We start from the raw sequence: 25,944 nt of genomic DNA, 5'->3' as shown, positions 1-25,944 counted from the left end.
GGACGTAATCGGAGGAGGGTCAGAAAGCTAGCTACCGCTGAACAAGAAGAGTATACTTGTATACTTGAAATGGGCTTGCGGGGTTCGCCCAACAAGCTCTCTTATCCACTGGGAAAGGCCCGGGGAGCTATCAAGTTTAACGGTTACGGTATCTTCTTTCCTCCCTGACGTACTGCTTGATAGTAAACGTATCGTCCGTTTGTTCTCCTAACGACGGAAAGAGTTCGCGCTGGGAGGGGAGCTAACAAGCTCCATCAGTCTCGCGTTTGGAATCGTCTTTCTGACAAATGGAAGCTTTTTCTCGGTCAACTTCTTCGCTTCCCTCGCAGGGGAATGATTTAATCGAGGACGTTTTGTTTCAGAACGCGAAGGCTTCCTACGACTTCAGCAGCAACGATCCCTACCCATACCCGAGATACACGGATGACTGGTTTAATAGGTGAGTGAAACAACTTGGAACTCATGTAATCGTGGGAGTCGGGGGAAAGCACTTTTCTAAGAGCGGCTGCGGCGGAATTGTTTGGAGAGAAGATTTCCGTTTGGACGCGCGTGCGAGTGAGGTTCTTCGTTCAAAATTTTACTTAGAACTGTTTCATATAAGAATGGTCCCTAGGGAATCCGAGGTGCACTGTTACGGTAACATTTAAGCAAACCAGCATTTATTCCGAGGCAGCGGTTCCGCTTGAAAGTAATTACATTTACGTAGTTGCTGTGGAAAGATCGCTGTTCCTCAGTGTCGAGAAGCAGGGGAAGAAGCCGTTGCGTGGCGAGGGATGGTTCGACGCGAAGGAGAAGGTAAACGCTTGCGATCGCGTAATTACTGATTACTCGGTAGCAATTAGCGTCGACGGTGGCTCGGGGGTTATTAAGAGCAGAAGATTGCACGGAGTTTCTTGTCTCAACTCCTCATTGTTTTTCCCCCGTTGGAACGAAGGTACGACGAGGAAAACCGACGAGGGGGACAATAACGTTCGAGAGAGGGCAAATCGACGTAACTTTTTATCCGATAATGAGAAATCGACTTTCTGGTCGTCCGTGGGAAGCTTCTACCTCGCGGTGGAAGACTCACCAGGAAAACAGTCTGCGAGGCATGGCAGAAATTTGAGCGGTGGGTTCTTAACGAAAGTTCTCCCTTATTGATTCTCACCAGCCAGAGGGAATCGCGCGGAAATAATTCCCGAGCCGGTAGGGTCTCTTACGTAAAAAATTTTCTGCGACGGGCTTGCGTAACCGTCTGAAGCAATTTCAGCGAGCTTGTGCGGCTGACGAGCGTCCGCCTCGAACAAACGCCGCGAAGAGCCTAACGTGCCTGAACGGTGGTCCCATCCTCTTCGGTTCCCCATCGTCCCCGAGCTTCGTTTTCACGTCGGAACTCCTACCTTCCCCCTTAAAGAATATAATTTCCTTCTTTTCCGCTATTCCTCGAAGTGTCTGCCGTGCAGTCTCCCCGGCAACGGAATCTGATATTTCTTCCTCGCAATCCAATTATTGTTCTCGCATTGAAACAAATTGGAGGCGATTGTTTCCGTAGCCTGCGGAACGCTCCATCGGATCCTCCCGAGTGTTAACGAATCTCTCGTCAAACCGAGCGCAGTTATAACTCGATTTCACGGTTAACGAAGGGGCAGGAAAGCCCGTCGAGGGGAGGGCCGTAGAATTGATTAAAACGCTTCCTGGCCAGAAGATTCCCAAGGAATCAGTTAATCCGCGATATTGCACCGTGACCTCGGCTTAATCGACTTATTTACTTATCCTGTACGCGCTTGCAGACGCGTGGGAAGAGGAGGCTCTCGCGATCGTCTCGATGCCTCGGCGCTGGCGCGTGCCCATCAAGAGCTTCTCACGCCTTTTACGAGCTCCGTCTCTCGATTTTTATGGGTCCAATCGGAACGTCGTAATAAAGGGAGGCACGTAAAGCTCGGCCGTTACTGATGAAAGAAACGCAGGGGCGGGCGACGAAGCTCGCTCGGCGAAGTAGCTCGTTTCGAATTGTCGCTGGTAAAATCGCGAATCCCTGCACCCCTCTTGGAATCCACTTTGTCCACGGTGGAACTTTCAGTTGCGGGCTTTGTGCTCCCTACTCGTTTGCTCCTCGCTTAGCGAGCAAGTTTCGAACTGTAACCTCGTTCCGCGCGATTCCGTGAGGAGCAGCAGGAAAATGGCTATGCCATACTCCTTTGAGGAACGCCCCCGTCGCTTTTCTCGAGGAAGCGCGCCGTTATCATTTGTACGGCGAGGGCGGGGAATAGATAAGGGAATCAACGAGTTTGAGTGATCGTGGGAATCCTTCGACGGGGTGTAAAAGAAGGCGATACATTCGCTGAACGAAAATTGGGAAAATTCTTAGTGTATAACTGCCCGCTTTTCAACGGCATTTTCGGGAATTTATTTAACAAAAACTTTAAGCTTATACTGTCTGGCGTTTTGCCTGCATATTAAGGTATGTTTCAAGTAATACTCAGATTTTTTTTAAGCTTTTTTATCGCATATGTACATAGATATAGAACGTGGTACGCTTCTTCGGAAAAAATCTTTTCCGACGGGCGATGCAAAAAAATCGATTTTTTCGACCCACTACACCAGGCTCCCTAAAATCCAATCAGAACGTGGAAACTCGCTGATCCACGGCAAAGCTGTCACAAACTCGACCAGAAATTTTACAATAAAATAGTGTTCGTCGCGGTCCATTTGTGGTGCTTGTTAAAACGGTGGCACCAGATGTGTAACTGGGAACGCAGCTGTTCCGAGCCATCGTTCGCAGACCAATAACGCGGTGAATAAATGGCAGACGTCTTTGGTAATTCTCCCGTGGTCGAGCTGTACGCGTTCGCAGGGCATGCGCTATGAAATTTTCATTAAATCTCCGAGCTACAAAGTGGGACTTCTGTTGCATACCTTCGGACGCTTCAAGCTCTGTCCACTCATAAATTTTCATTCGAAGACGGTTGCTAATCGCGGGTTACCAAGCTCCTCAATTCATCAGGCTCAAAGGCGAACAAAGGGAAAAGGTTTCATCGTCCACCGACTTCGCATCCTTTAAAATCTATGAAACTTAAGAGAGAAAGATGAAAACTCCAGGTAGACAAAGGCGGGGGTAACGAAGTGTTTAAAGCATGTAAAACAGAAGTGCAGATGAAAGGAGCTTCCCCCGAGGAGCTTCATAAAATTAAGTTCGTATCGAGTTTGGAGAATGCTGCACAGTGCTCCGAGGATTCCTGCGGTTCAAATCTAATTCTGTGCGACAAAACAGATGCTCCTAATCCCGTTTACATGCGAAATCTAATGAACCATGTTTCCGTCGAAAGCCACGGCACCAGGTGCGCAGGGGAGGTGGCCGCAGCTCGAGACAACGGGGTGTGCGGCGTTGGGGTTGCTTACGACTCGAAAGTCGCCGGGATCCGCATGCTGGATCAGCCTTACATGACGGACCTGATCGAGGCGAACAGCATGGGACACGAGCCTGACCTCATAGACATTTATAGCGCGTCCTGGGGGCCGACGGACGACGGGAAGACCGTGGACGGCCCGCGAAACGCCACGATGAGGGCAATCGTGCGAGGAGTTAACGAGGTGCGTATCAGTGTCACGTTTTTTCTCCACCTCGACCGCGGCATCTTCTTACCGTCCTTGGTTCGGGCCGCTCTTAAGGGTGGAGGTTAACCTTGGCGCCTTGAATCGTCGCTCTCGGCTGTTTCTGGCCCGAACTCGAGACTCCGGGGGCGAGCTCCCGCCTTCGAGAGGCAGTAGTAGGCATGGCAATTCGATTCGCGCAATTTTAAACTTTAAATCGTCATTCGAATTTGTTAGGATTCAAGGAACACGTGGGCCTAGTTATGCAGGGAGCTACCAACCCTCAATGATCTGGAACAGAGAAAAGCAGCTTCATTTCTATTCGGTATATTTTATTTCTTGTTATTCACTTGCAATGCTTTTTAATGGGTTGTTTAATACAGAGTAGTATAATTAATATTACTTTAAATTCTCTGCAACTCTTGTTGCTTAAGCCTAAAATGGAACTATGCCTTGGTAGTTTTAATAAATTGTATAACGTAAGAGTTGTTCTATGGGTTGGTAATTTTTAACTAATTTTTAACTAATTTTTTGTCATTTCGAGGGTTGGTAACTTTCTACGTTACTAGTTTTTGATTGATTGGACAGCAAGTTTAGTGGGAACGAATCGATGGAATGGTTGCCATAAAACATGTTCCATGAGAGCTCCATCAGCATTCACAGCACGCTCCGAACGCATCCGGCGAGATCGCGTGATTTATTCGGTCTTCAGCTACCAACGGTATTGCAAATAAAACCTCTGCCATACGATCTTAAAAGGAACATGTTTCCTGGAAAATAAAAACGCTGCGTGGTCCCTGGCCGGTACCTCCCCATTGTCCAGCCTGTCTTGGCTATATTTCAGTTTTGACGTGAAAACCCGGCTGACCTTTACGCGCGGTGCTCGGTAGCGTCCTGATTTCTCACGAGAGGGAGATCCACGTGTCCAGGGGGCGAAACTTTTATGGAAGCCAGCAAGTTTAATTTTTATGTTGATCAGCCTCCCTCGAGGAACGATTGCTGCATGTATCCTCTTCAGCTGTCATAGTTGCACTCTGCAGTTCCGTTGTCAAGCAAAAATTCGATCCCGCGGTGGATTTGTTCGCGAACTGGATACCACTTGTTTCTGTGTTGCGAAAACAAAGTGAAATATAGCGGATGGTTACCGAATTAGAGTCAGCTTCCATTATATAAACGCTGCTATTGTGGTTTCATCGTTGTCTCTGGTTACTCAGCTGAAGTTCCTATGAGAACTGATTCTTGGTGCCAGCTTATTTCACTGTTTCCTCGAGGTTCGCTGTTTCAGAAGATTCTCTTTCCACGAACCCTTCATTTAGCAACCCTCAAGTGTTCTATCAACGTTCTCGCGTGTCACCCATATTTGCGCCATTACCTCTTACTCGAGTGATTTAAGTCAAAACTTAGCGCAAAGTGGGTTCGCACTTCTGAGCCACGTATGTCCTCCAGCGAGTAAAACAATTCTCCTCGGTAGCTGCTGACAGTGGCTGGATGCAGTTTCTCGAGGTTTCGCATTTTCAAGCGTTTCTCGAGACCACTGCTTCTTCGTCGCTACATTCCTCCCGGTCTCCCGCGACCAGCATTCCAACCTCGCGTTGCTGCTTGTGTTTGCCTGCACGCGAGTCCCTTTCGGCGTTTCTATAGCCTCCGATCTGTCGTTCTTTTTCCGCTTCGTTTCTGTAACACGTTCTATTTCAATGCGAACCCATCACCCACACACTGTGTCGTAATTTTCCTGGTTTCCCTTCTTGACAGTTTCCCTCTGGAAACACTCGCGGAAAGCGGAAACGCATTTAAAAAAAATTTCTCTTTGAACTTTTTCCCCAGCTTTAATTCGCACCCCGACTGTGTCGTTTCCCCCTCCGTCGCCGAAGGCAATGCAGCGAATAAAAATCTAGCTGCACGTATCCCGCGCTTATTGCCACGATTACCGGTGTTTCCTTTCCCAAGGCGAAAGTGCTCGAGGGCTAATAACGTTGAATCGTCGATTAAGCCTTGCTTCGGTAAGGAAGTGGCGACCACTTAACTTGATAATTAAACCGTGAATATCTGCCAGCTGCCACGTTCGCGGAAGTCGTTTCACTTGGCCCTCGAGTCGAGTGTAAACAGAGCACCCTCCGCGTCGATCGATCTCTCCAACGATTCCTTCGAGCCCCCGCCGAAAACCCTCTGTGTGTCGCAAGATGGGGGAGTTCCCGTGCGTCAGTCATGTTAATGACATCGATCACTTAGAGCCACCCCCCGAAAATTCCTCGATCATGTTTAGTTAAGTAACTTTCCCCGGTGGGGCACACGACACCGAGGCGGACGTAACTCCTTTCAGGATCCACCCTGCAGGAAACTCGAGGGCGAAATAATTTTTCTTGCATGTGATTCTGTTACTCGCGCCACGTCCGCTGCACTCGAGCGGGAGATTGAAGCTGAAAGTAGAGTAGACTCGCCGGGAATTTCTCGCGGAACGACTGTGCATGACACAGGGCTGGTACGAAGACCGAACGAAGCTCGCGCAGTAACGAAGCATGTTCCAAAGGAATTCAGAGGTACCTCGCGCGAGTGCGTTAAATGGATCAGAGAGAGAGAGAGAGTATCGGTGAACTTGTCGAGATCAGATCCCATCGCGAACTACCGCGACGCTCGAGATTTCGAAATTTCTGCGCGCGGTCGCAGGGCAACCAATAATTGCTCCGAATCCAATCAACCTACCCTTCGTTCTGGACGAAAGCGCCGATAATTCATCGGATAGGCGGCGAAGCCTTGGAGATTTAATTATCGAGATAATTAGATCGATGCGTGCAAAGGTCGCGGACGTTTATTAGCAGCGTTTTTGCCGCCGAGTGTCGTAATAATGTTGCTGGAGTAATAAAGGCGCCGCGGGAGAGTGGAAAAAGCGGAGGAATCCCGATTGCCTTCTGTTTCCCGGCGTATCCACGGGCAATTTAATTTCGTATGCAATTTCGACGATTTCATCGAGAGATTCAGGGGTTGGAGAGGCGAGTGGAGGCTGGAGCCAGCGTGTGCGATGGGTCCTATAGCTCGAAATTGTTAATTGCTCTCTTTGCCGCCGTTGTCCACGTTGGCCACCGCTAATTATCCGAGTAATTAGCTCCGCCAGCTCGTACACGCTTGCCCGTTGTTCCATTCTGTTTCGATGGAACTTGCTGCGCCTGTGGTTCTAAAGGACTCGCTGGGCTTTTCTTTGTACACAGCTTCCCTCTGCTCACTCTTTCCTGGCTACTTCGCGTTTATTCTTCGACGAGCTACCATTTTCGCGAGTCCTGTTTCTATTTACGGAAATACCCCAACATCTAATCGCTGTACCACATCGGACTTGCGAAGCACAGTCTTTTGTTCGGAAAGTTTCCTTAACAACCGATCGTTACGTGCTCGAGTTATGACAGATCGTTACGTGATGCCAATAGACAGTCAGCAACAGATGTTCCTCGAGGATAGGGGTGGTAACGAGGATATAAACTCGAAGTAGGAGGGAAAGTTAGAATTTCGGGGAGTACTGGTGCTATTTCTTCGGATTACTTTGATAACGGCGCGTTAAAGGGGATTTATATGAAACGTCTGACCATTACAGCACCTATTCTACTTTCCGAGAGTTCTAGCTTCGAAGAGGAACGTCTCTTGTCATTCCTGTTGTGTTTTTTGGATACGTTAAAGGGGATTTATATGAAACGTCTGACCATTACAGCACCTATTCTACTTTCCGAGAGTTCTAGCTTCGAAGAGGAACGTCTCTTGTCATTCCCGTTGTGTTTTTTGGATACGTTTCGCTCGTGAAAGGCTACCCATTACCATTGTCGATTGTTAAAGAGAAATTTCTGTTTCACAGGGGAGACGTGGGCTAGGCAACATTTACGTGTGGGCGTCCGGCGACGGGGGAGGAGAGGACGATTGCAACTGCGATGGCTACGCAGCAAGTATGTGGACCGTCAGCATTAACAGTGCAATCAACGACGGTCAGAACGCTCATTACGACGAGAGCTGCTCCAGCACCTTGGCCTCGACGTTCAGCAACGGTGCTAAAGACCCGAACATAGGAGTGGTGAGTGTCGATGGCCATTCCCTTCGTCTTCAACACTACTACCAACAGAAGTTTAATTAAACCTGCCCGAAAATCTGGAAGATTCAGAAACTTTAGTCTAACGACTGTTTGTTAGCATCTCGAAGACCTCCCTCGAGGTTCTCGAAAGTTTTAGCCGCAAGTTCTGAGTCTTCTAAGGCAGGGTTTGCCGATACCTTGAAAATTCTCGAGTATTTTTAACGTACAAATTATACCCGAAGCGGTGCAAAGCTTCCGTCGCGTGCTCCAAGTGATTCGAACCGTCTCTGCACGCCTCGGTAGTAATCCTTAAAAATGACGAAACTTCGAATCCAGTTAATCCCTCCTTCCGAGGATTAGCGGCCTTTTTAGCAGCTTGAGCGGAAAGGCTCTCGGCGCTTTAACTTTCCGCTGGTATCGATCGCGAGGGCGGTAACTCGCTTATGCCCCCGTGATAAAATTTTTCGGCCTGTGCCAGGGATGATTTTACGCGGAGATTAATTGAGCTGAGGTTACTGCTATTAGGGGCTTTCAGAGCTCTTTCCTCCTCCCTGGGGATTAACGAACGCCTTGAAACCGATGACCTATCGCCATTATGTTTCTCCATAACACTTTCGGCGTAATTCCTCCTGGTTCCTCGCGTTTTACATCGCTCAACGTTTCACAGCTATTAGACTCTCCTGGATTTTTGAACGATCACTGTGAATTTAGTTTATTCGTGATTTCATTGATCCCGAGAGCTTTCAGCTGCTTTTAAACTGCCACGGTACATGTTGCATCGCGAATTCGCGAAATTCGCCCGGGTCGGTCGACGCAGCTGCAGGCAGCGCAGTTATCCGAGCATTTCAAACGCGTACGGGGTGGATTCCAGCCCCGCCGTGCAAGCATGCGAAGTTGGAGGCAGGTAAAAAATAAAATTAACCCCGCGAACACGGGCCCGGAATCCAGGCGCGCTGCAAGAATGCGCGATTCGAATAACCGACGTGAAATTCTTGGGAACTTCCCCTTTGTGCGTTGATGCGAAACTAAATATCCCTCTGTAGCATCGGGATAATCAGACCTCGACAGATTTAGCGAGGCTATTTCCGCGGGACAAAGGAAGCGAACAGTGATTGCATTTTTCAAACGGCCAGGCGTTCCAATCAGATAGAAAAGCACCTCTCTGCTACTTCATTAGCGAGCAGCGGAACAAAGAGCGCCCTCTTATTGCAACGAGCAGGTCGGAGCTTTTCGAATACGCGCAGCCACGCCTTTATCCAAGCAAGGGAGACGAAGTTGAAACCCTCGGAGAAATGGACGGAGAAAGCCCGAGTGGCGAAGATCGTGTCGCGGTAGACGTGGCATGAATTATAGAAAATTTTAGAAGGTTTCCCCCGGCTCGTCCGCCCACGGGAGAATCGTTGATTTGCCAAAAGGACGCGCACGCGCGTCTCGAGACGGAGCGCGGCTCCGAACCGAATGCCCCGAGAACGAGTATCGTGTTTCCGGCTACAGATTATTAATAACGAACGGTAATTGCAACCAGTCACACGATCCCCTTCAGGACGTCGAATAGCCGCGTGGGCGGTCAAGGACCAGGGGAGGAGCGTACGTGACAGACAGGGACGAGGAGCAGGGCTGAAAGCACGTCCTTTCGCTGATCAAGACGTAACTAATGCTCTATACGCATCTCGCAAGGCGACTGATGCGCTCATCGAAGAAGATCGAGGGGTTATTTGATGTGTAAATTCCACTCCCTATCTGAAGTGAAGTTATTCGCGGTTGGGTAGGGTACTGGGAGCAGGAAGCAGCGGCAGCTCGTGCTTAACCACCGCCTTGCCCGCGCGGAAGAATTGAGAACGCGCGAGGGGATGTTTACAGACGCGCAGCCAGCAGGGAGACTCGAGAAAGGCGCGATTGCTGGTAAACGGTGGTTAGCTGGCTAAATAGAGGCGCATTGGTTTTCCAGAGGAAGAGAGAGAAGCTCCACGGTTGGTGGTGGTCAGTGGGCGGAGGGATAGTTTTAATTTCGTATTAATTTCACGCGGGGGGATCGTTCGCACAGCTGCGAAGCGGATCGCGATAAGAAGGGGCGAGATCTCGCACCGACTGAAATGAATGCCACCCCCGCGATGGCCCGTTGTTATTCAAGCGCGGCGGACGAGATTAGCTCATTGTCCACGACTGCCCTGTCGGGACGCATTGCGAATTCTAGGTTGGATTACTTGCTGATTGGTCCGCAAGGGTGCGATATTGAAAAGTCGCCGTTCAACGAGGGGGTTGGTACAGCGATCGCTTGGTAGACATTGGTAGCCGCGGACCCTTAGCAGGGTGTAACGCTTGTTACTGCTAAGTTAGGGGTAGTTTGGCACCAACTTCAGTGGAGGGAGTTTATGGGGTCCTGATGGGAGAAAGTACTTGGTAAAAGTAGGGGAAGGTGGGGCATGATGGGGTAGCGAGGTGAGATGGGGTATGGTAAAAAGAACAGAATTGAAAAATGCTAGACATTTGATGAAAGTATCAAAAGGAAGGGTATTGTAACAGTTAGGTCGTTGATAAAAATCAGTGGGGGAGCACGCGTCTTTGGTTTAGAGCTGTGAAATCCTCCACATGTTGCGTGGATCTTATTTTGCGTACTAAAAGGACTTATAATAAATATTCATTTAAAACCGGTAAGTCAATTATTTTTGTTACATCATAATCTCAATTTTATTTACTTTAATGCACGATATTAAGAATTGCAATATTTTTTTTATTTGTTTTACAGAAAACACCAGTCTCTGGAAAGCGATGGTTCTCTATTATAATTTGATTCTAATTTTCGTTACTTTTAATTCGGATTTGAAAATGGTGAGAACATATAAGAAAAAAATTGGCGAGGAAAATGGTCAAAAGAAGTTACGAAGAAATCTGTAGATGAAGTTTTAAGCAACAAGATGAGGTATAAGAATGCTGCTCGAGAATGTTGCCTTCCACAAACAACATTGGAACGTTATATCCAAAAATTGAAACAGGGAAATGAAGTGGTTATTGGGTTAGATCCATTTAAGAGTGTATTTTCGCAAACAGAAGAGGAAGAACTTGTCGAATATTTAAAAGATATGGCCCCACCACTCCTGTACGAGGGGTAGGAAGAAAACAATTTAGAAGAAATTCATATTTGCATCGATTGTGGAAATATTTAGGGGAACCGTCTTACCCCATTTTCGGCACCCCGTCATACCCCATGGCAAGATGGTTTTTCATTACTTTCTTTTTAAAGTTTATTAACTTTAAATTTTTATTTAAATGTTGCTCACATTATGTACCAAATGTTAAAGTAATAACTTATAATTATATATCGATTCATAAAAACTTAAATAAAAGATATAATTATCCATTTTTTTGCATGTATGCTCAGCTTCCCCATCATGCCCCCTTCCCCTATTTAAAAAAGTAATAGGAATACTGAAGTCGGGTGCAGGAGGAGGAAGGAGGAGCTGTTTGAACGTCGAAGGGGTGCATCGACGTTGCTAGGCAGAACATCGTGGAAAATGGAAAATCGTGGAGCAGGAGGCGCCTTTCAATAACCTTTTACAAGGTGGTCGTTAACTGCGTGTTACCTAGCGTTCTTTGCAACCCTCGCCCCCGGGCCGCACACGCTTCCGGATAGATTTTCCTGCGGGTTTTCGCGCTCGACAGCCGACACTTTATGGGCGAACACGATCCGTGAGAGCCTCCCCTGCCCCCCTCCCATCGTACCACGAAAATTTCACGCCCGACCGGAGGAGAAAATGGGGAGGAAAGCTGGGGGCGGGCGCGCGTGGCGTAGATTACACGGACTGGCCTTAAATAAGATTTATTTTCACTGCGATCGCCCCTATACGCCAAATGGAAAAGGAGCACTCCCATCACTTTTATTTACTCGACTTCCTCCCGTATTCCTTCCATATTTCCCCTGCTCGAAACGTGTTATCGTAAGGGAGTGAAGGCGAGACATATGTACTTTAGTCACTCGCTCTTGCAACTTCCCCGTCTTAACCCTGCAACACCTAGACCCTTGAACTGCTATTTTAAAATTGTGAGAGTGACATATATGTTGTATCTTCTTATTTTAAAATGGAAAATATCGATATTTTTTTATAATAATCCTCAATACATTTTTCAAGAGACAAGAGACAGGAGCAAAATTTTGACAAATAAAGAAATGGTGAGAGATCAAAGGTAAAGTTACATTTTTCTAAGAGAAAAGGCCACCTTTTTCTGCATAAATAATAAACGAGGAATCGGAATAAAAAAGCCCTCGTTGGACGATGTGGAATCTTATTACGATCCTGCATGCAAAATTGGAAGTGAATTGGTTGAACGTAGCGCGAGTATTTAGGCCCGCCGTTTAGCCGTCTAAAATCGAGACACTTTCGGATATGTATGCATAACTTCCGAAAAACAATATTTTTTTAAGTGAAACTTTTTTTTTCAGTAGTTCATAATACTATGTAAACATAGTAAAAAAAACAGAAAATCTTCATCAAGCCGTTGACTTGTAAAAAAATCCACAAAATGTACACATTTTCCGGGGGTTCAAACGGGTATACCGCCTTCAAGGGATAATTCAACAAAAACTTTCTTGAACCTGTGCACGCGGCGAATTCATACCTTCACCGTCCCAGAAAAGACGAACCCGTTTCCCTTCGCGTTGCATCTTCTTTCGCCGCATCACGTCGAGCTTAGCGAATCGTTCATAAATCCACGTGAAACCGCGTCGGTGTGTAACGAACGTTTCCCGGGGAAACTGCAACGGGCGGTGAAAGACTGCATCCCTCGTCGGGCAATTTTTCACAATGCTCGGGGATGAGGGCACGCGTTCACCACGCGCAGGTAACGCCGCTTACGGTCACGTTTTATCGCGGTTTTATCGCCACTGAGCGCGACCGGAAGCGAAGTTTTGATGTGGAAAGTTTGCTAGTATCCACGGGACACGCGCGGTTACGCTCGATGGAATTACACCGTTCGGCAGTGGTAGGTTTAATCGCCTGTGGGAGTTGCCGCGTCCAGTCGCGTTAATCGGCTCGATCTGCTCGCGATCGTTCCTTAGATCGGCTCGCGGGCGTAAAGATCAATTACCGCGAAGTTCAGTTGAAACGTCCTGGAGGGAAACTGCGTCGAGATGCGCGGATCAGTTCAAGTTGGAAGTTCAAAGGTATACGTAAGAAGGTACAGGGTGTATAAAAAGTAATCGGTTTCAGAGTTGAATCTGCAGTTGCCAGTCGGTAGACGTTTGTGAAGAAAACTTGCGAGAAAGGAAGGAAGAAAGAAAGAAAGAAGGAAAGCCACTAACTGTTGCGTAACCTGTAACAATTTTCTGTTCAAGAGTGACCGTTACTTTTTATACACCCTGTACGAAAGTGTTGGTCCTATTAGGGTTGTTAGTTGAGGATCTCTCGAATAAGATCTAGCTACTGAAGTTTCGCTACTTAAGCGGACTAGGCAGTCGAAAAATTGATTTTTTATTGCATTTTCCGAAAGTACTATCTTTTCTCAATAAAATGCCGCTTGGTTTATAGTAAAATTTGCAAAATTGTAGATTTGGCAGCTAAAAACGTCAAGCGGAAAACTATAGCGTCGCCTTTGCTCAGAAACTTTAAACGCGTTTTTCTCGAATATTTGTTACTCTTCATGTTTTTCCTAATTGCGAACGAATTGAGGTTCAGATCGACTTGGAAAAAATTACAGGACGTGTAAAACATGTGCCATTTCGGGGCAAACCTCTTATAGGGTCCGTAAAAATTCGAGATTTTCATTAAAAAAATTAAGAAGTCACCGAATTTTTTTAACCCAGACCATCGTTGTTTATGCGCTACAAAAATCCGGTGACTTCTTAATTTTTTTATGAAAATCTCCTATTTTTACGGACCCTATAAGAGGTTTGCCCCGAAATGGCACATGTTTTACACATCCCGTAATTTTTCCCAAGTCGATCTGAACCTCAATTCGTTCGCAATCAGGAAAAAATGAAGAGTAACGACGCTATAGGTTACCACTTGACGTTTTTAGCTGCCAAATCTACAATTTTACGAATTTCACTATCAACCAAGCGGCATTTTATTCAGAAAGGATAGTACTTTCGGAAAATGCAATAAAAAAATCGATTTTTCTACTGCCTAGTCCCGTTAAGCTGTTTCAAAGAACGCACTGGAAGCTAGTTAACGAACAAGACTTTTAGGGAATCGTGATTGCAATTCCAACTGTCCCTTGGAGTCATTAACATGCAAATAGCGGAGGGTTTCGTAACTAGGCGCATAGAGTTCTGAAGCAGCGAATACTCCCTTTCGCTAAATAAGCGTCTTACTTGCAATTAATCCCAGCCGACACGGTGCTTCTTGTTTCAGGCCACTACCGATCTGTACGGTAAATGCACGACCACGCACAGCGGAACCTCAGCCGCTGCGCCGGAGGCTGCTGGAGTGTTCGCCCTCGCTCTCGAAGCTAAGTGAGTTTCCAAACCGATTTTAATACCATACCCCCGGCAAAAGGAGCTCTTTGATCTCCTGCGTTTCCATGCCGCCCTCGTAAGAGTTCGCGGCAAACTCGCGGCAGCTTTTCGCTCGCGTCGCTTGGAAGCACGAAAGAAACTCTATCGCTGCGGTCGCGCAATGCGGCTAACCGGCACGAACGCAATTTCACCGGTCATCTTTCAGGGATAAGGACGTCGGAGCTTTTACCTCGCGCTAGTCCGATCGATGGCCGGCGATAAATATCGAATTACCAGCTGCGAGCGGAAATATCGGAGCTTTCAAGCGACACGTCGCGTCGCGGGAAGTTGAACGTGCCTCGCCTGTTGCAGTCGCGGGTATTTACTTTAGGCAAAGCGCTTTCCCCCCCGGGCGTAGCTCCAATTTCTCTCGATTCCCCCTCAAATCGCTGGCACGCCGTTGTGTTTCATCGCGCGGCAATGAAAAACGACGTCGAAGGGTTGCATTGGCCCGGCCCAGTGTTTTCTACGGCCCGAAAACTCGTGCTAGAAGTAACTGTAACCGGGTCGAGCGATCCCCGCTGTAAGCTTCCCTTTTATCGCTTGGAAAGAAAACATCGCTGGTCGGATGATCGAATGGTGGCGGGCGCGACTTCAACCCTTTTTCTGATACTCCCTTTCACGAGAAATAGAAGAAACTTTTCAATAGAGTTGCCGCTGAATTACAGTGTCCTACGTGCTCCGATATTACAAGCGCGCACACGATTGCAGCCGTTCCGCGAACAAAGCAAATCCGATTTTAATTTTGAATCAGTGGGGGACAGAGTCGTGGTGGAAACGGGAAGTTGCAGTGGACGTGCTGCAGTTTATATGTTTGCCGTTCGTATAATATGGGACGATGTTGTAATTCGTGACGCAAATGGAACGTGGGCAGAATGTTTGCTGTTTTGCACGGGCCGTTCGTTGCAATTGGACAGCGGAGCTCGCGTTTCGTTATTCAATCCCGGCTAAATATAATTCCCGCGCACGAGATATCGATAGGACTACTGAAACGCTAACGGGACGGTGTTTAAATCTTTTCATTCGCTGCTGTGTATTCGAATTCCCGTTATGTTCGTGGAAAATATCACGAAGCTAGAATTATTCACCTGCCAACTGAATTTCCTGTTTACGTACTGAACGAGTATGGAATATCGTTGACCTGTTCCACTGAAAAATCGAAAACCAGTGGGAAACTCGGTGGCTGCGCGGAGGATATCGCGAATGTCACTTCGAGCTTCACGAATCGAGGAATTTTTAGTTGAATACCAAGGACGCGGGGCAAAACTGGAGTCGCAAAAATTAGGCAACGGAACAATGGCTTGGCGGAGGCTGAAAGATCGTTAACGGGGCTGGTTCGCTTAGCTCTCGGAGTCTCGTAAACCTCAGTCGCTGACTAGTGACCCAGAAATGGGACTGTACCACTAAAATGCCGAGCTTTGCGGCGAGACATCAACCCTTTGATACTTGCCCGCTCACTGCTCTCTTGTTTTCCTGTTCCAGTTCCTTTGATCGTCCACTGATACCGGCAGGTATCGATTCGCCAGCAAATGCGCGTAAAGCGTTCTTTTCCATTTTCGTAGGTTCCCTTTACTCGATGGGGCGTTCATTGCTACAATCCGCAGGACCGCGAAGTTTTTCGATAAAGATGTAAAACGTGGAGCTGACTTCTTAGAGAGTTTACGTGCCTCTGCTAGCATACTCGAGCGTTGCTACTTTTATTTGAACGATATTTTAAGACCTGGCCTTCTCGAAGCACGCGAACTGCGAGGGGTTCGTAGATGGGGGATCGGAGAGCTCGCGCCAATATTTCCAGGATCCTGGATACCAGAAAGCATTCGTGTCCATTTTAGTCCACAGCTGACCTGGAGGGACATCCAGCACCTGACAGTGCTGACATCGAAGAGGAACTCTCTGTTCGACGCGAAGGAACGATTCCACTGGACGATGAATGGAGTGGGCCTGGAATTCAACCACCTCTTCGGCTACGGCGTCCTGGACGCCGGTGCGATGGTCGCCTTGGCGAGAAGCTGGAAGACCGTGCCGCCGCGGTACCACTGCGAGGCTGGTTCCGTTCTCGAGTCTCAGTGAGTGTTTTTGCAACCTGCTATCGATCCTGCTCGGACCGTCCACTTGGAGGCAGTCGAACCGAGAGGGAGTGGAGCATATTGTTTCCTCTTCCTCGTTGGAAAGTCAAGGAGCATATAAACGTAGGGTGAATGCCTACTGGATTTTATTACTCGCGGATGACTGGAGTATCGATCTTGGTCGCCTCGACTCCCTGCTGTCGCGTGCTCCGTTGCGTATGTGTGTGCCTGTTGTTTTATCGTGCGCGAGGAGAACGCTTAGCATTGTTCCTCCCTGACATTAGAATCTCCGGTTGAGATCGTGACTTTCCTCTTTGGGGAATAGTGCGATGCTTACTCTTTCAGAGTTGGATCTCCAGCTGCGTAGATATTATTTAGCCTTGCATCGAGGAATCCGTACATACTCGTGTTAATCTTCACAGAGGTATCGAACCTTTTCAGGGAGGTGACGAACGACCGATCGATCCTGTTGAAAATAAAGACTGATGCCTGCGCTGGCACCGAGTACGCCGTCAACTATCTGGAGCACGTGCAAGCTGCCATCTCCGTGAACGCCACGCGCCGAGGCGATCTCGAGCTGTTCTTAACTTCGCCCATGGGTACCAGGTGCGTTGCAGAACTTCTTTCGTTATCCAGAACTTCTGCTTTTAAATCCGTGACGAAGAAACGAAGTAAGAGAGACCGGTTTCAGGTCCATGATCCTGAGCCGAAGGGTGCACGACGACGATCACAGGGATGGCTTCACGAAATGGCCCTTCATGACGACTCACAGCTGGGGAGAGTACCCCCAGGGAACCTGGCTGCTGGAGGTAACCCTGAAAATTAAGACTTTAGCTTCCTAACAGCAATCACTAGTTCATTATTAGCTGGGGAAGTGATATTACGTAAGAGGATGGGGGTGGTGATAGTCAGGCCTGGCTCGAGCCTTTTTTTCGCCCTTGGCGAAGCTGCAATTTGCGTCCTTTATTTATAATAAATTTATTTCAGACTTTTCCTGACCTTGTCCTGAAGTTTTATTCGTAGCTTAAAATATTTACAGTAGCGGACAAAAAAGTTACCACATTCTCGATTTGTTTAATATTTGTTATTTTTTTTAACATTAACTGGGAACTCTGGTATGTGTTTAATATACATATTCTGATGGAGAATTGAATTCTGTATAAAACCTAGTTAAAGTTGAATTTATTTAACTAACAAACAGAGTTTTATACGGAATTGAGCGGGACAACACATTTTTGGTACCGTAAAAGGAGTTACCACTTCTCGTAACTTTTTACGTCGGCGTAAAAGCAAAAGGTGCCCCCACAAAATATTAGATTTTTTATTACTTTTCAAAAGTGGGCACTTTTTGGTCGGCTTTAAAAGTGTGCTGTCTTGTTTAATGTTACCTAGGGTTCTTGTTCATTAGTTAAATAAGTTCAACTTTAACTGGGTTCTATACAGCCTTTAATTCTCTAACAGAATATGTAAATTGGGCCCTGCAGTTTTGAGTTGATGTTAAAAAATAATAGAGGTAGAGTGGATTGAAAAAGTTCTGACTTCTTTGTCCGCTACTGTATGGCACAACTTGTAATATTTAATTCGAAACTTTATTTTAAAAAATACCCCCTAATTTTGCCCATATCGACGAGCCGGGCCTGTTGGTAGCGTTTATGATTAAGCAACTATCAGCATCTGTCCACTGACAGTCCATTGGCTTCCCAATATTGATCCCCGACTGGTTGGTAAAATTCCAGAAGAGTCCATCGTTAGGAAATTACCTACACGCTTGGCAATGAAACTCGAGTGTTTAGAAATTCAACGAAAAACCAGCCTTCTCCCACCAAGTAAAGCCACAGAGGAGCACCCAGCTGCTCGCGATTCATTTTCACAGCATATCTAAGAGACGTTTGTTTCAGGTGAGCTTTAATACCCAAACTCCACGTCGCGGGTGGTTCAGGGAGTGGACCCTGATGCTGCACGGCACCCGAGAGCCACCGTACACCGGACTCCCGGCGGCCGATCCCCACTCGAAGCTGGCGATCGTGAAGAAGGCCCACGAGGAGCGATCGACCGCGATGTAACGACCAACTCGAGGACACCTAGGGCCGTTCATATCGACAAACGTTCACGCGACTAGTCTTATTGTTTAAGGATCATTTATACAGGCGTGAAAATTCGAACGCAACCGTGCTGTCTCTCCCCATTGTCCCGCGTACGCTTCGTGTCCCCAACGATTCTAGTCTCTACCCAGTTACGTTCGAATTTTTCAAATCAACAACAACTGCGTTTCCGTACAAGTCCCTGTGATACTCTACCCCGCTAGTTTAGCCCACTACCCCATTCAGCTTCTCGTTGCTTTCGTCTTGGTGGAAGATCATAGATTTTACTATAAGCGGGTGTCGACGGAGGGGAGCGGGGGGCTAAAGGCGTTGGAAAGCTGCGTACAAGATTATTCGAGCAGGTTTATCAGCGATGTGACCGATTCTTTTACAAACATCTCTCTCTAGGCTACTAGCTAATTTAGTGACCGCTTCTGCGTCGCATGGAGCAAGCTCCTCGGGAGCAAGGAGGTTGACATAGCTTGTCGTTCGTGCTCGGGGGAAGCGTCGGTCAGTGGCGGATTTAACGCGCGCACCTATGATTAATCCCTTAGGATTTAAACGTCCCCTGCAAACAATTATTATTTTATCCAAACACTATAATCTTCTCCGCACTACTACGCGTAGCCTGTTTTTAGTAAACCACCTCTTCATTTTCCTTAAATCCGTCGCTGGCGTCGGTGATCGTCGCTTCTATTCATCGCGACGAATCCTTTCGCCGAATTGGCAGGGTGGAGGAATATCGTCGGGCGTGTCGGTAGGCAGGCAGATGACGAAATCGAAGAACCACAAGGTAAAAGACAGCGCGTCCTCTTTTTCAAGAAGGCACCGTCGAGCAAGTTTCTTCTGGGAACAATAATCATCCAGAGTCGCGCTCGCAACTCGACGAGCCCGTCCGTCTCGTACCAATTAAAAGCTCGCGACCTCGTAGCCGAGTTTTTAGCGCGTTGTCGAGTTGGGAGGCGTACGAAACGCTATCGGGTAAAGGAGCGATCACGGCCCACGCGCGCCAACGTCGGTGCATCTCCGCTGCAGAGGTTCAGAAAGAAATGGGAACTTCGCGCGGATCATTCAGGACGTTGTATCTATCGCAGGCTAGATCTCGGATTATATACCGATGACTATGTACACAGAAATCTATTCATCTCTAGCAGAATGAAACGTTTCACTCGCTCGAGCAACGCGAGCTTCGAGTTTCTCGCCTCCCTTGTAGAAACAGACACGAGTGCTCGAGAAGAAGCGAAGGAGAGGGGACATTTTTGCACGTAAATTTTCATTCCTTGGATCTCCAGTTTTTTATACGGTCGATTTTGCGAACATTGAGGTCACCCTTTGCGGAGGATCTTTCCAGTATCAGAACGGCCCTTCAAAGGCTACATAGCCCGACCGTCAGACGTTTCTGTCCCCGAGCCATCGCGTCAAGTGTACTCTTATACACGCGTTATCTATTTACAAAGCAGCTACATATCCACGCGTCTGGGACCCTTCGCGTTACGCACAATGTATTTCTGAGGATGGCCGTTTTTTTACAAAATTCCACGACGCTGGTCGCGACGAATTATATCAGTAGCCGCGAAGTCGAGGGCTTCGTTAGTAGAGTCGAAATTCCTAGAGACAGCCCCGCGTGGACGGAGGAATCCTAGTGGACGTTGGGGCGCGTGGGCCAGCTGGATCCAAGGCACGCAATCGACCCACTTTCCCTCTATTCGTTCCGATTCGTGGACACGTTCCGACAATTCTCGGTGAATTACCTTCAGGAGACGACGTAAGATTCCTGACCTAAGGATTTAATTATTTACTCGCTGAGGAACCGTCTTATGATCCGTTCGCTGTGCGCTTTTGCAAAGCTAAGGGGGAGGATTGTTTCGCGGAGGGAAACAGCGAGACTTCTGCTCCGAGTCGGTGGCGTTCCGACGATCGAGGGACCGAGATTATTTCCCGCGTGTGTGTGTAACGAAGACTCGATGGCGCGATTGGGATCGCGTGGGGTGATCGATTCGGCGACCGTCCCCGCGAGGTTGGGCTCCCAATTTCGCAGCAGAGTCTTCTCAGGGGGACGTGCTCCGCGTGTTTGTGCCACCTCGTTGGAAAGAGCCTCCCTGTTTCCCTCGGAGGAACAATCGCGCGCGTAGAACGAAGACTAACGGTGGCTAGATTGCGCGGCTGGTAGCGACCATAAACGGGTGGATTTCTTACGTACACGCGATACACGCTCCGCCGCAATTACATTGCTACGAAAATTTAAGACGACTTGGCCTGTGCTCGCCGCACTGCAGATACTACCTTGACTCGGGAAATTGGCGATTTTCCGCTCGCGGACGGTGGAAGTGATCGCAGGATGACGCGGGGGAAGTGAGAGAGCGTGTGTGAGACGGGGAGAAACGGGGGAGAGGATAATATACACGAAGGAGGGAGAGAGAGAGAGAGAGAGACGATGAAGATGTGTAGATACACTAGACAAGTAGCGATCAGAGAGTTCGAAGTTTACGGATAAACGACGTCAAGAGCGACATCAACAAATGAATACATATTATATAACACATACGTATATATAAATATATATATATAGTCAAAGTGAATTTAATCAACCTTATTCTGTACGCGATGTACGTGGATGAATAAAATCTTTATTTTTTGGCCTGCATCGTTTTTATATGCTATACCTGCGATCCATTGACGTCACCGCCTCCCCTTCGTATCTCGCGAGCGTATCGGAGCGGATCCAGGGGCGATCGAAACTCTTTCCCACTTCTCCCCCTCACTTTTCCTGCGGCTTACCTCACGATCGCACCAACGGACGCGCGGAAGATCGCCCGCGGCTCGGTCGCCCCTGCTTTATTTCTCCGTGGACGCAGGTTCTCCAGGCGGACATTACAAAATAAGGTTGACTAAAGCAGTACAATGCGTTCTAGGTGTGTTAGACTTAAGTAGATGACTCGTATCAACGTAGAGAAGCTTCGATATGCCCAATTGAGATTTGTTTCGTTCCGAGTACACGGTTTTTCAGAAGCACGCCCATTAGCGCCGAATTTTAGGAGCCCATTCTTTGAGCGCGCACGATTCCTCGGGAGGCCCATCGGGATCCTCGGAAGAAACGATCTTCCACCGACGATACCGCGCCGCGACTGTGCGCCTGATTGATTCATTCGACTGTCGATTTTTATCAAGCTCGAACATCCTAGGCTGGGAAGTTGCGGCGCGTCGAGATTATAGTTTATTCAGGGATCAAGAGCTGGCGATAGAGGCACAGTCGTCGAGCGGGCATTGTCAGTGGAAGTTCACAAAGATTTTGCAAACATTGGAGAATTTTAATGTAGCGGGTCTACAAGCGATTTCGTATGAAAATAAAGATGTCTATTGTCAAATGTTACTCCTCAATTGTCGAAGGTACATTGTTATTTCTCCCTGGATGGAACTTTTTCGTAAGGGGCTCACCTTCGTTTCGGAGGGACGCCACAATTTCGGTGGAGGGAAACGCGTTTGGTAGAGGAATCGCGATTTCTCTCACAATTCCAAGGAGGCGGCTGACTGACAGAAAAGGAATGGGCAAAGTGGATTTCCGTAAGAAGCTACAGCGAAGTAACTACCGCGAGGAGCTTGAATCTATCAGTCTCACCCCCCTCGCGAAGCTTTTCAATCGATATCGGGGATATCAGCTTCTGATAACCAAAAGGAGGAAAGGGAAATAAAAGCGTCGACTACTGAACGCGACCCGATGTAGGTGAAGATGTCGAAACATTTCACCGAATTGTTTGCGCGGTGTTAAGGTCGCCAGTGTAGCTTCCTTTCTTTTGTTTTCTTCTCGTTTTTTTTTGGAAATCGATACTTAAATACAGCCAGCCGTGACCTAAAATAATTTTTAGTTATCCCGCCGCGCTCCAATTACCACTGGGAATATGAATTTTCGTCGACGCTGTACCACTGTCTGGAGTTCCCGGGTTTCGCGGCCTAACGCGAGGGTAGTTCTTTCTTTTTATTATCCCTTTTCTTTTTTTACGCAGAGATGGCTGCTCGCGCTTGACAGATTGCCATCGATCCGTGTAATTAACTGCGCTGAGAACGGATCGCGAGTCCTGCCAATTTGCATAATTGGGTCGGCGCTGTTAAAACGTTATTTACGCGGCTTCGTAAATTCCGCCGTGTCCTCCGACAATTTAACGCCCGAGAGCTACGAATTCGTCGACCAAAGAAGACGCGGCACCGAATTCGGTTCGAATTAAGACTAATTCTTTTCCCCTGCGTCCGATCGTGACGCAATAATATCGCCGTATCAAACAGGCGACAGTGTCGCAGCACCCTAACGTTATAATATTCGCAATTCCGCGACTCCAGCAACCACTCGAGCGACAAATTGTATCGCAGTCAGTTTCAGAGAGAACACCCAGACATGCACTCTGTGCGTGGAGCGTTGAGAAGCGCCAGTTATATTCCTATCGAAAGTAATTTCATTCGCGAAACAGACAATTATTCACGAGTGTTTTCGCAGCGGCTCTTGTCCGCAGCTTTTCAAGCGGCCGTGCTGGAGCGCTCGCACAAACAGGGATACACGGTTCCCAGCTTCCCGAGCACGCGCTCGTTCCCCGCAGGAACTCGCGATATTTACGGGCCGGCCACTGTTCCAGAGGGATCGGGACGACAAATATTCCAGCGGCGGCTGTTAAAAAGAGGACCAAGCGTAAAGTGGCCCCGCGGAAAAATAAGATTTTACTGGCGTTTCATTAACTCGACCTACATACACGCCGGAAATTTCAGCGGCGCCCGTGCATGCGGGGGTGGATATCCCCGTGAATTGATCATCAGCTGGAAACAGCGCTCCTGTTACAAGATTTTCTTTGGCGTCCGGCGTTTCATTCCAGCGGTTTTGTTTCTCATTCGAGGATTATTACTATTATTATTATTAACAGAATATAACCCTGTTGGTAAATTACTGCAAGGGCCGTGGCACCCCCAAAGAAGGGGTGTTGCAACCAGAGAAGAAAACTGAATTTTATTCTTTAAATAAATTCTTATGATCGCCTAATGAATTTTCTTGAATTTGCATTAAAATATTTGTATCCCCTAAACTCGGCTACCCCCAACTTTAACCCTTCGTTGACACTCTGGGCGTGAGCCAGCCACAAGCTGACTTTTAAGCTCCATACCTTCTATAGGTATGCAAAATAAACAACTACGTTTTTATTCAAAGCTGACTTACAAACTATTTCTTTCTCAAAATATTATATCTAAACAACGGCTCTGTAGACTTGTATATTCTAATATTGAAATTCGTAAAAGTTACAATTTTTTAAAGATTTTCTTCGTTTCTTCTCGACATGTGGTAATCTAGAATTTGTTCACAAAAATTGTGATAAAATTTCAATAAAAAGAATATGGGAATATATTCCAGAGACCTTGAAATTGACTTTTTTTCATAACGATTGGGTTCTTTGTGTGAGAATGGCAGTCGTTGAAAAATTGCTCTGGGTGTGAGTCACCCAGGTACGTCGAAGTTGATCGAAAGAAGAGATGCGTGAACGAAGTAGCGTCACTCCCGACCGGCTGCAAGACACCTGATTATGCTTGCCTCGCGATCGATTCGGAGACTTTTCATTTGCAAGTGGAGTCTCGCTAGCTCTACCGCGCTCCTGTATCGCGCTCTGTTACGTTTCAGAGGCGGGCGCCGTTCGCGAGCCGGCGATTTATCGATAGGCAGGCCATCGCGTGGGCCTGGCCGGTCGCTAATCCCTGTTTCGCGAGCGTTCGCCAAATTTGTCCGCTGCAGGGATCTTAAGTGGCGGCTGGCGTGGACACAATGACGTAGTTTCGTTATCTCCTGGAGAGCCGGCCTACGGACGAATTTGCGATGGATTTAATGAGCTGACGTCAGAGTCCGTGCCTGGTGGGGTTCCCCGGAATTGCGAGCACGGTTCAGCGTGGCCCACATTCGGCCGGAACACCGCCACGATTTTCGGCGCTTCTGCGAGCGCGCTCGCGAGGGGAGCCAGTGGGACTTTGCATAAATGGAACGGTGCGGCTGATGAATGGAAGATTCGTCAGGGTGGGGCAGTAATTAATCCCTTGGAATTTAAAACGCTACCAGCTATGCCGTTTCTAGCGAGAGGGCGCGGATATCATCGACCTCCTCCACTGATCTCGACCAACCTGGATTAAAGGGGCTTGATCGGTGTAGGAACGCAGCGAACGCACACGGCGTGCTACATTCTCCGTTAGAGGGATGACGTGGCTTTCTGGCGGAGCGTACTCGAGCTCGACTGTATGGAAAAAAGCCATTATTTACAGCCCCGTGTCGTCGGGCCGACAAAGTTTCCGCGCGGAACAAAAGGAACGCACTCGGTGCTTTCGCAGTGCCACGGCGAGCACGCTCGCAACGTTTGAATATCGAGGGCGTGCGCGTTGCGACCGCGAACTTACGGGGCTTTGGTGGCGAGAGCTGGACGGAGAGAGAGAGAGAGAGAGAGAGAGAGCCCGAGAGAGGGTGGCGTTCGGCGTTCGAGCGGTAGTTGGAGCGGGACGAGGGAGTGGAGAACGAAAGTACACGGGCAGAGACGGATAGGGGTAGTGAAAGGGTTGAAGAGAGAAAGACAGCGAGAGAGAGCGGAGGGGGGAGCAAGGTTGGCTGGGAAAATCGGAGAGGGACGAAGAAACGGAAAGAGAAGGGGCGAGGAGCAGATAGAGAGGGAGAAATGGAATGGGTAGGGGGTGGGAGAGCGCAAGAGATAGAGAGGGAGGGAGAGAAATAGAGGCGGCACGGTGGTTGAGTCTGGCCCGACAGTCCGCGTGTTACCCCCAGCCGTAAAGCAGGGCCGCGATTTCTCGACTTCCGGTTACCTCGTACCCGCCAGACTCTAACCAGAAATCGTCCCGAATGCTTTCGGAAGGTACGCGGACCGCGCTTCGGTGTCCCTCCCGTTCTCGCGGGGCCCAGTGAACCGGAAGTGACACTCGCACCAGTCGGGAGCCCTCCAGTGAGAATCGAGCGAGGGAAATAATCGACAGTTTCCATTGGATTTTCGTGCAGGTAAATGGCATACCGTTCGTTTCTCTTTTAACTCCTATAAGTGGCAAATAGTAGGTGCATGGAACTTGGACGCGCGCGGAGTAACATGCCATTCGAATATTCCGTTTGCAATGTCACGATGTCACATGCCACCATGCACCCATGTGGTCCAGTGTAAGGGTATTGACTGTTTGGTGTTAATACTCGTTGAAAGAGATCGTCACCTTTCCATTTCATTGAAACTCGACGAGCCCGACACCACCCCGTCTCGTCGGATCCTCTACGCGCGGGACCAGAATGCCTACTCGATTGCCTCGGAATAGGTGCCCGGAACTTTTTCAATTTCGAATCGAATCGCTATCGATGCGTTCCGCGAGCAGCAAGAAGAGGAACTGGCACTTTCGGATGCGCCCAATTCTCTTCCGTTCGAAAAGTTTCCTCGACGGCCCCGAAAGTTTTCCGGGTGCAACGGTTTAGCACGATATTTCGAACAGTGGGGGCGTACGAGGGGATTCCGGACTCATGGTTCGATGCAAAAGGAGGCGATTCCTTTAGAAATTGACCAATCGAAGAAATTTACGCTAAGATCTATTTCTGCAAGTAGGGTAAAGGACCCAATTACTGTCACCTTAAGCTATTTTACTTAAAATAACGAATAAATAAATTATAGTAAATAATCTACAGTATAGATTATA

The 25,944-nt window shown here is 48.1% G+C and overlaps 2 protein-coding genes across 3 annotated transcripts in view; both read left to right on the top strand.

The window, feature by feature from the left end:
• The window catches only part of Amon (prohormone processing protease amontillado), a 39,533-nt gene extending 18,639 nt beyond the window's left edge, over positions 1-20,894 (top strand). The window contains exons 5-12 of the mRNA XM_076810019.1: positions 363-439; positions 3,306-3,570; positions 7,406-7,618; positions 13,963-14,063; positions 15,938-16,171; positions 16,613-16,777; positions 16,863-16,980; positions 18,070-20,894. Of these exons, the coding sequence (XP_076666134.1) occupies positions 363-439; positions 3,306-3,570; positions 7,406-7,618; positions 13,963-14,063; positions 15,938-16,171; positions 16,613-16,777; positions 16,863-16,980; positions 18,070-18,234 (1,338 nt within the window). The 3' untranslated portion in view covers positions 18,235-20,894. The remainder of the gene's footprint in view (positions 1-362; positions 440-3,305; positions 3,571-7,405; positions 7,619-13,962; positions 14,064-15,937; positions 16,172-16,612; positions 16,778-16,862; positions 16,981-18,069) is intronic.
• A 4,141-nt stretch (positions 20,895-25,035) lies between these two features.
• Positions 25,036-25,944, top strand: part of LOC143367818 (neprilysin-1) — a 77,891-nt gene continuing 76,982 nt past the window's right edge. For both annotated transcript variants that reach the window (XM_076810012.1, XM_076810010.1), the window contains exon 1: positions 25,036-25,270. The gene's annotated coding sequence lies outside the window, so the exon portion shown is untranslated. The remainder of the gene's footprint in view (positions 25,271-25,944) is intronic.

This window comes from Andrena cerasifolii, chromosome 4 (assembly GCF_050908995.1).
Source record: "Andrena cerasifolii isolate SP2316 chromosome 4, iyAndCera1_principal, whole genome shotgun sequence".
NCBI classification, from domain to species: domain Eukaryota; kingdom Metazoa; phylum Arthropoda; class Insecta; order Hymenoptera; family Andrenidae; genus Andrena; species Andrena cerasifolii.
Note: the sequence above shows the minus strand (reverse complement) of the source record. Positions and strands in the feature narration are given on the sequence as shown.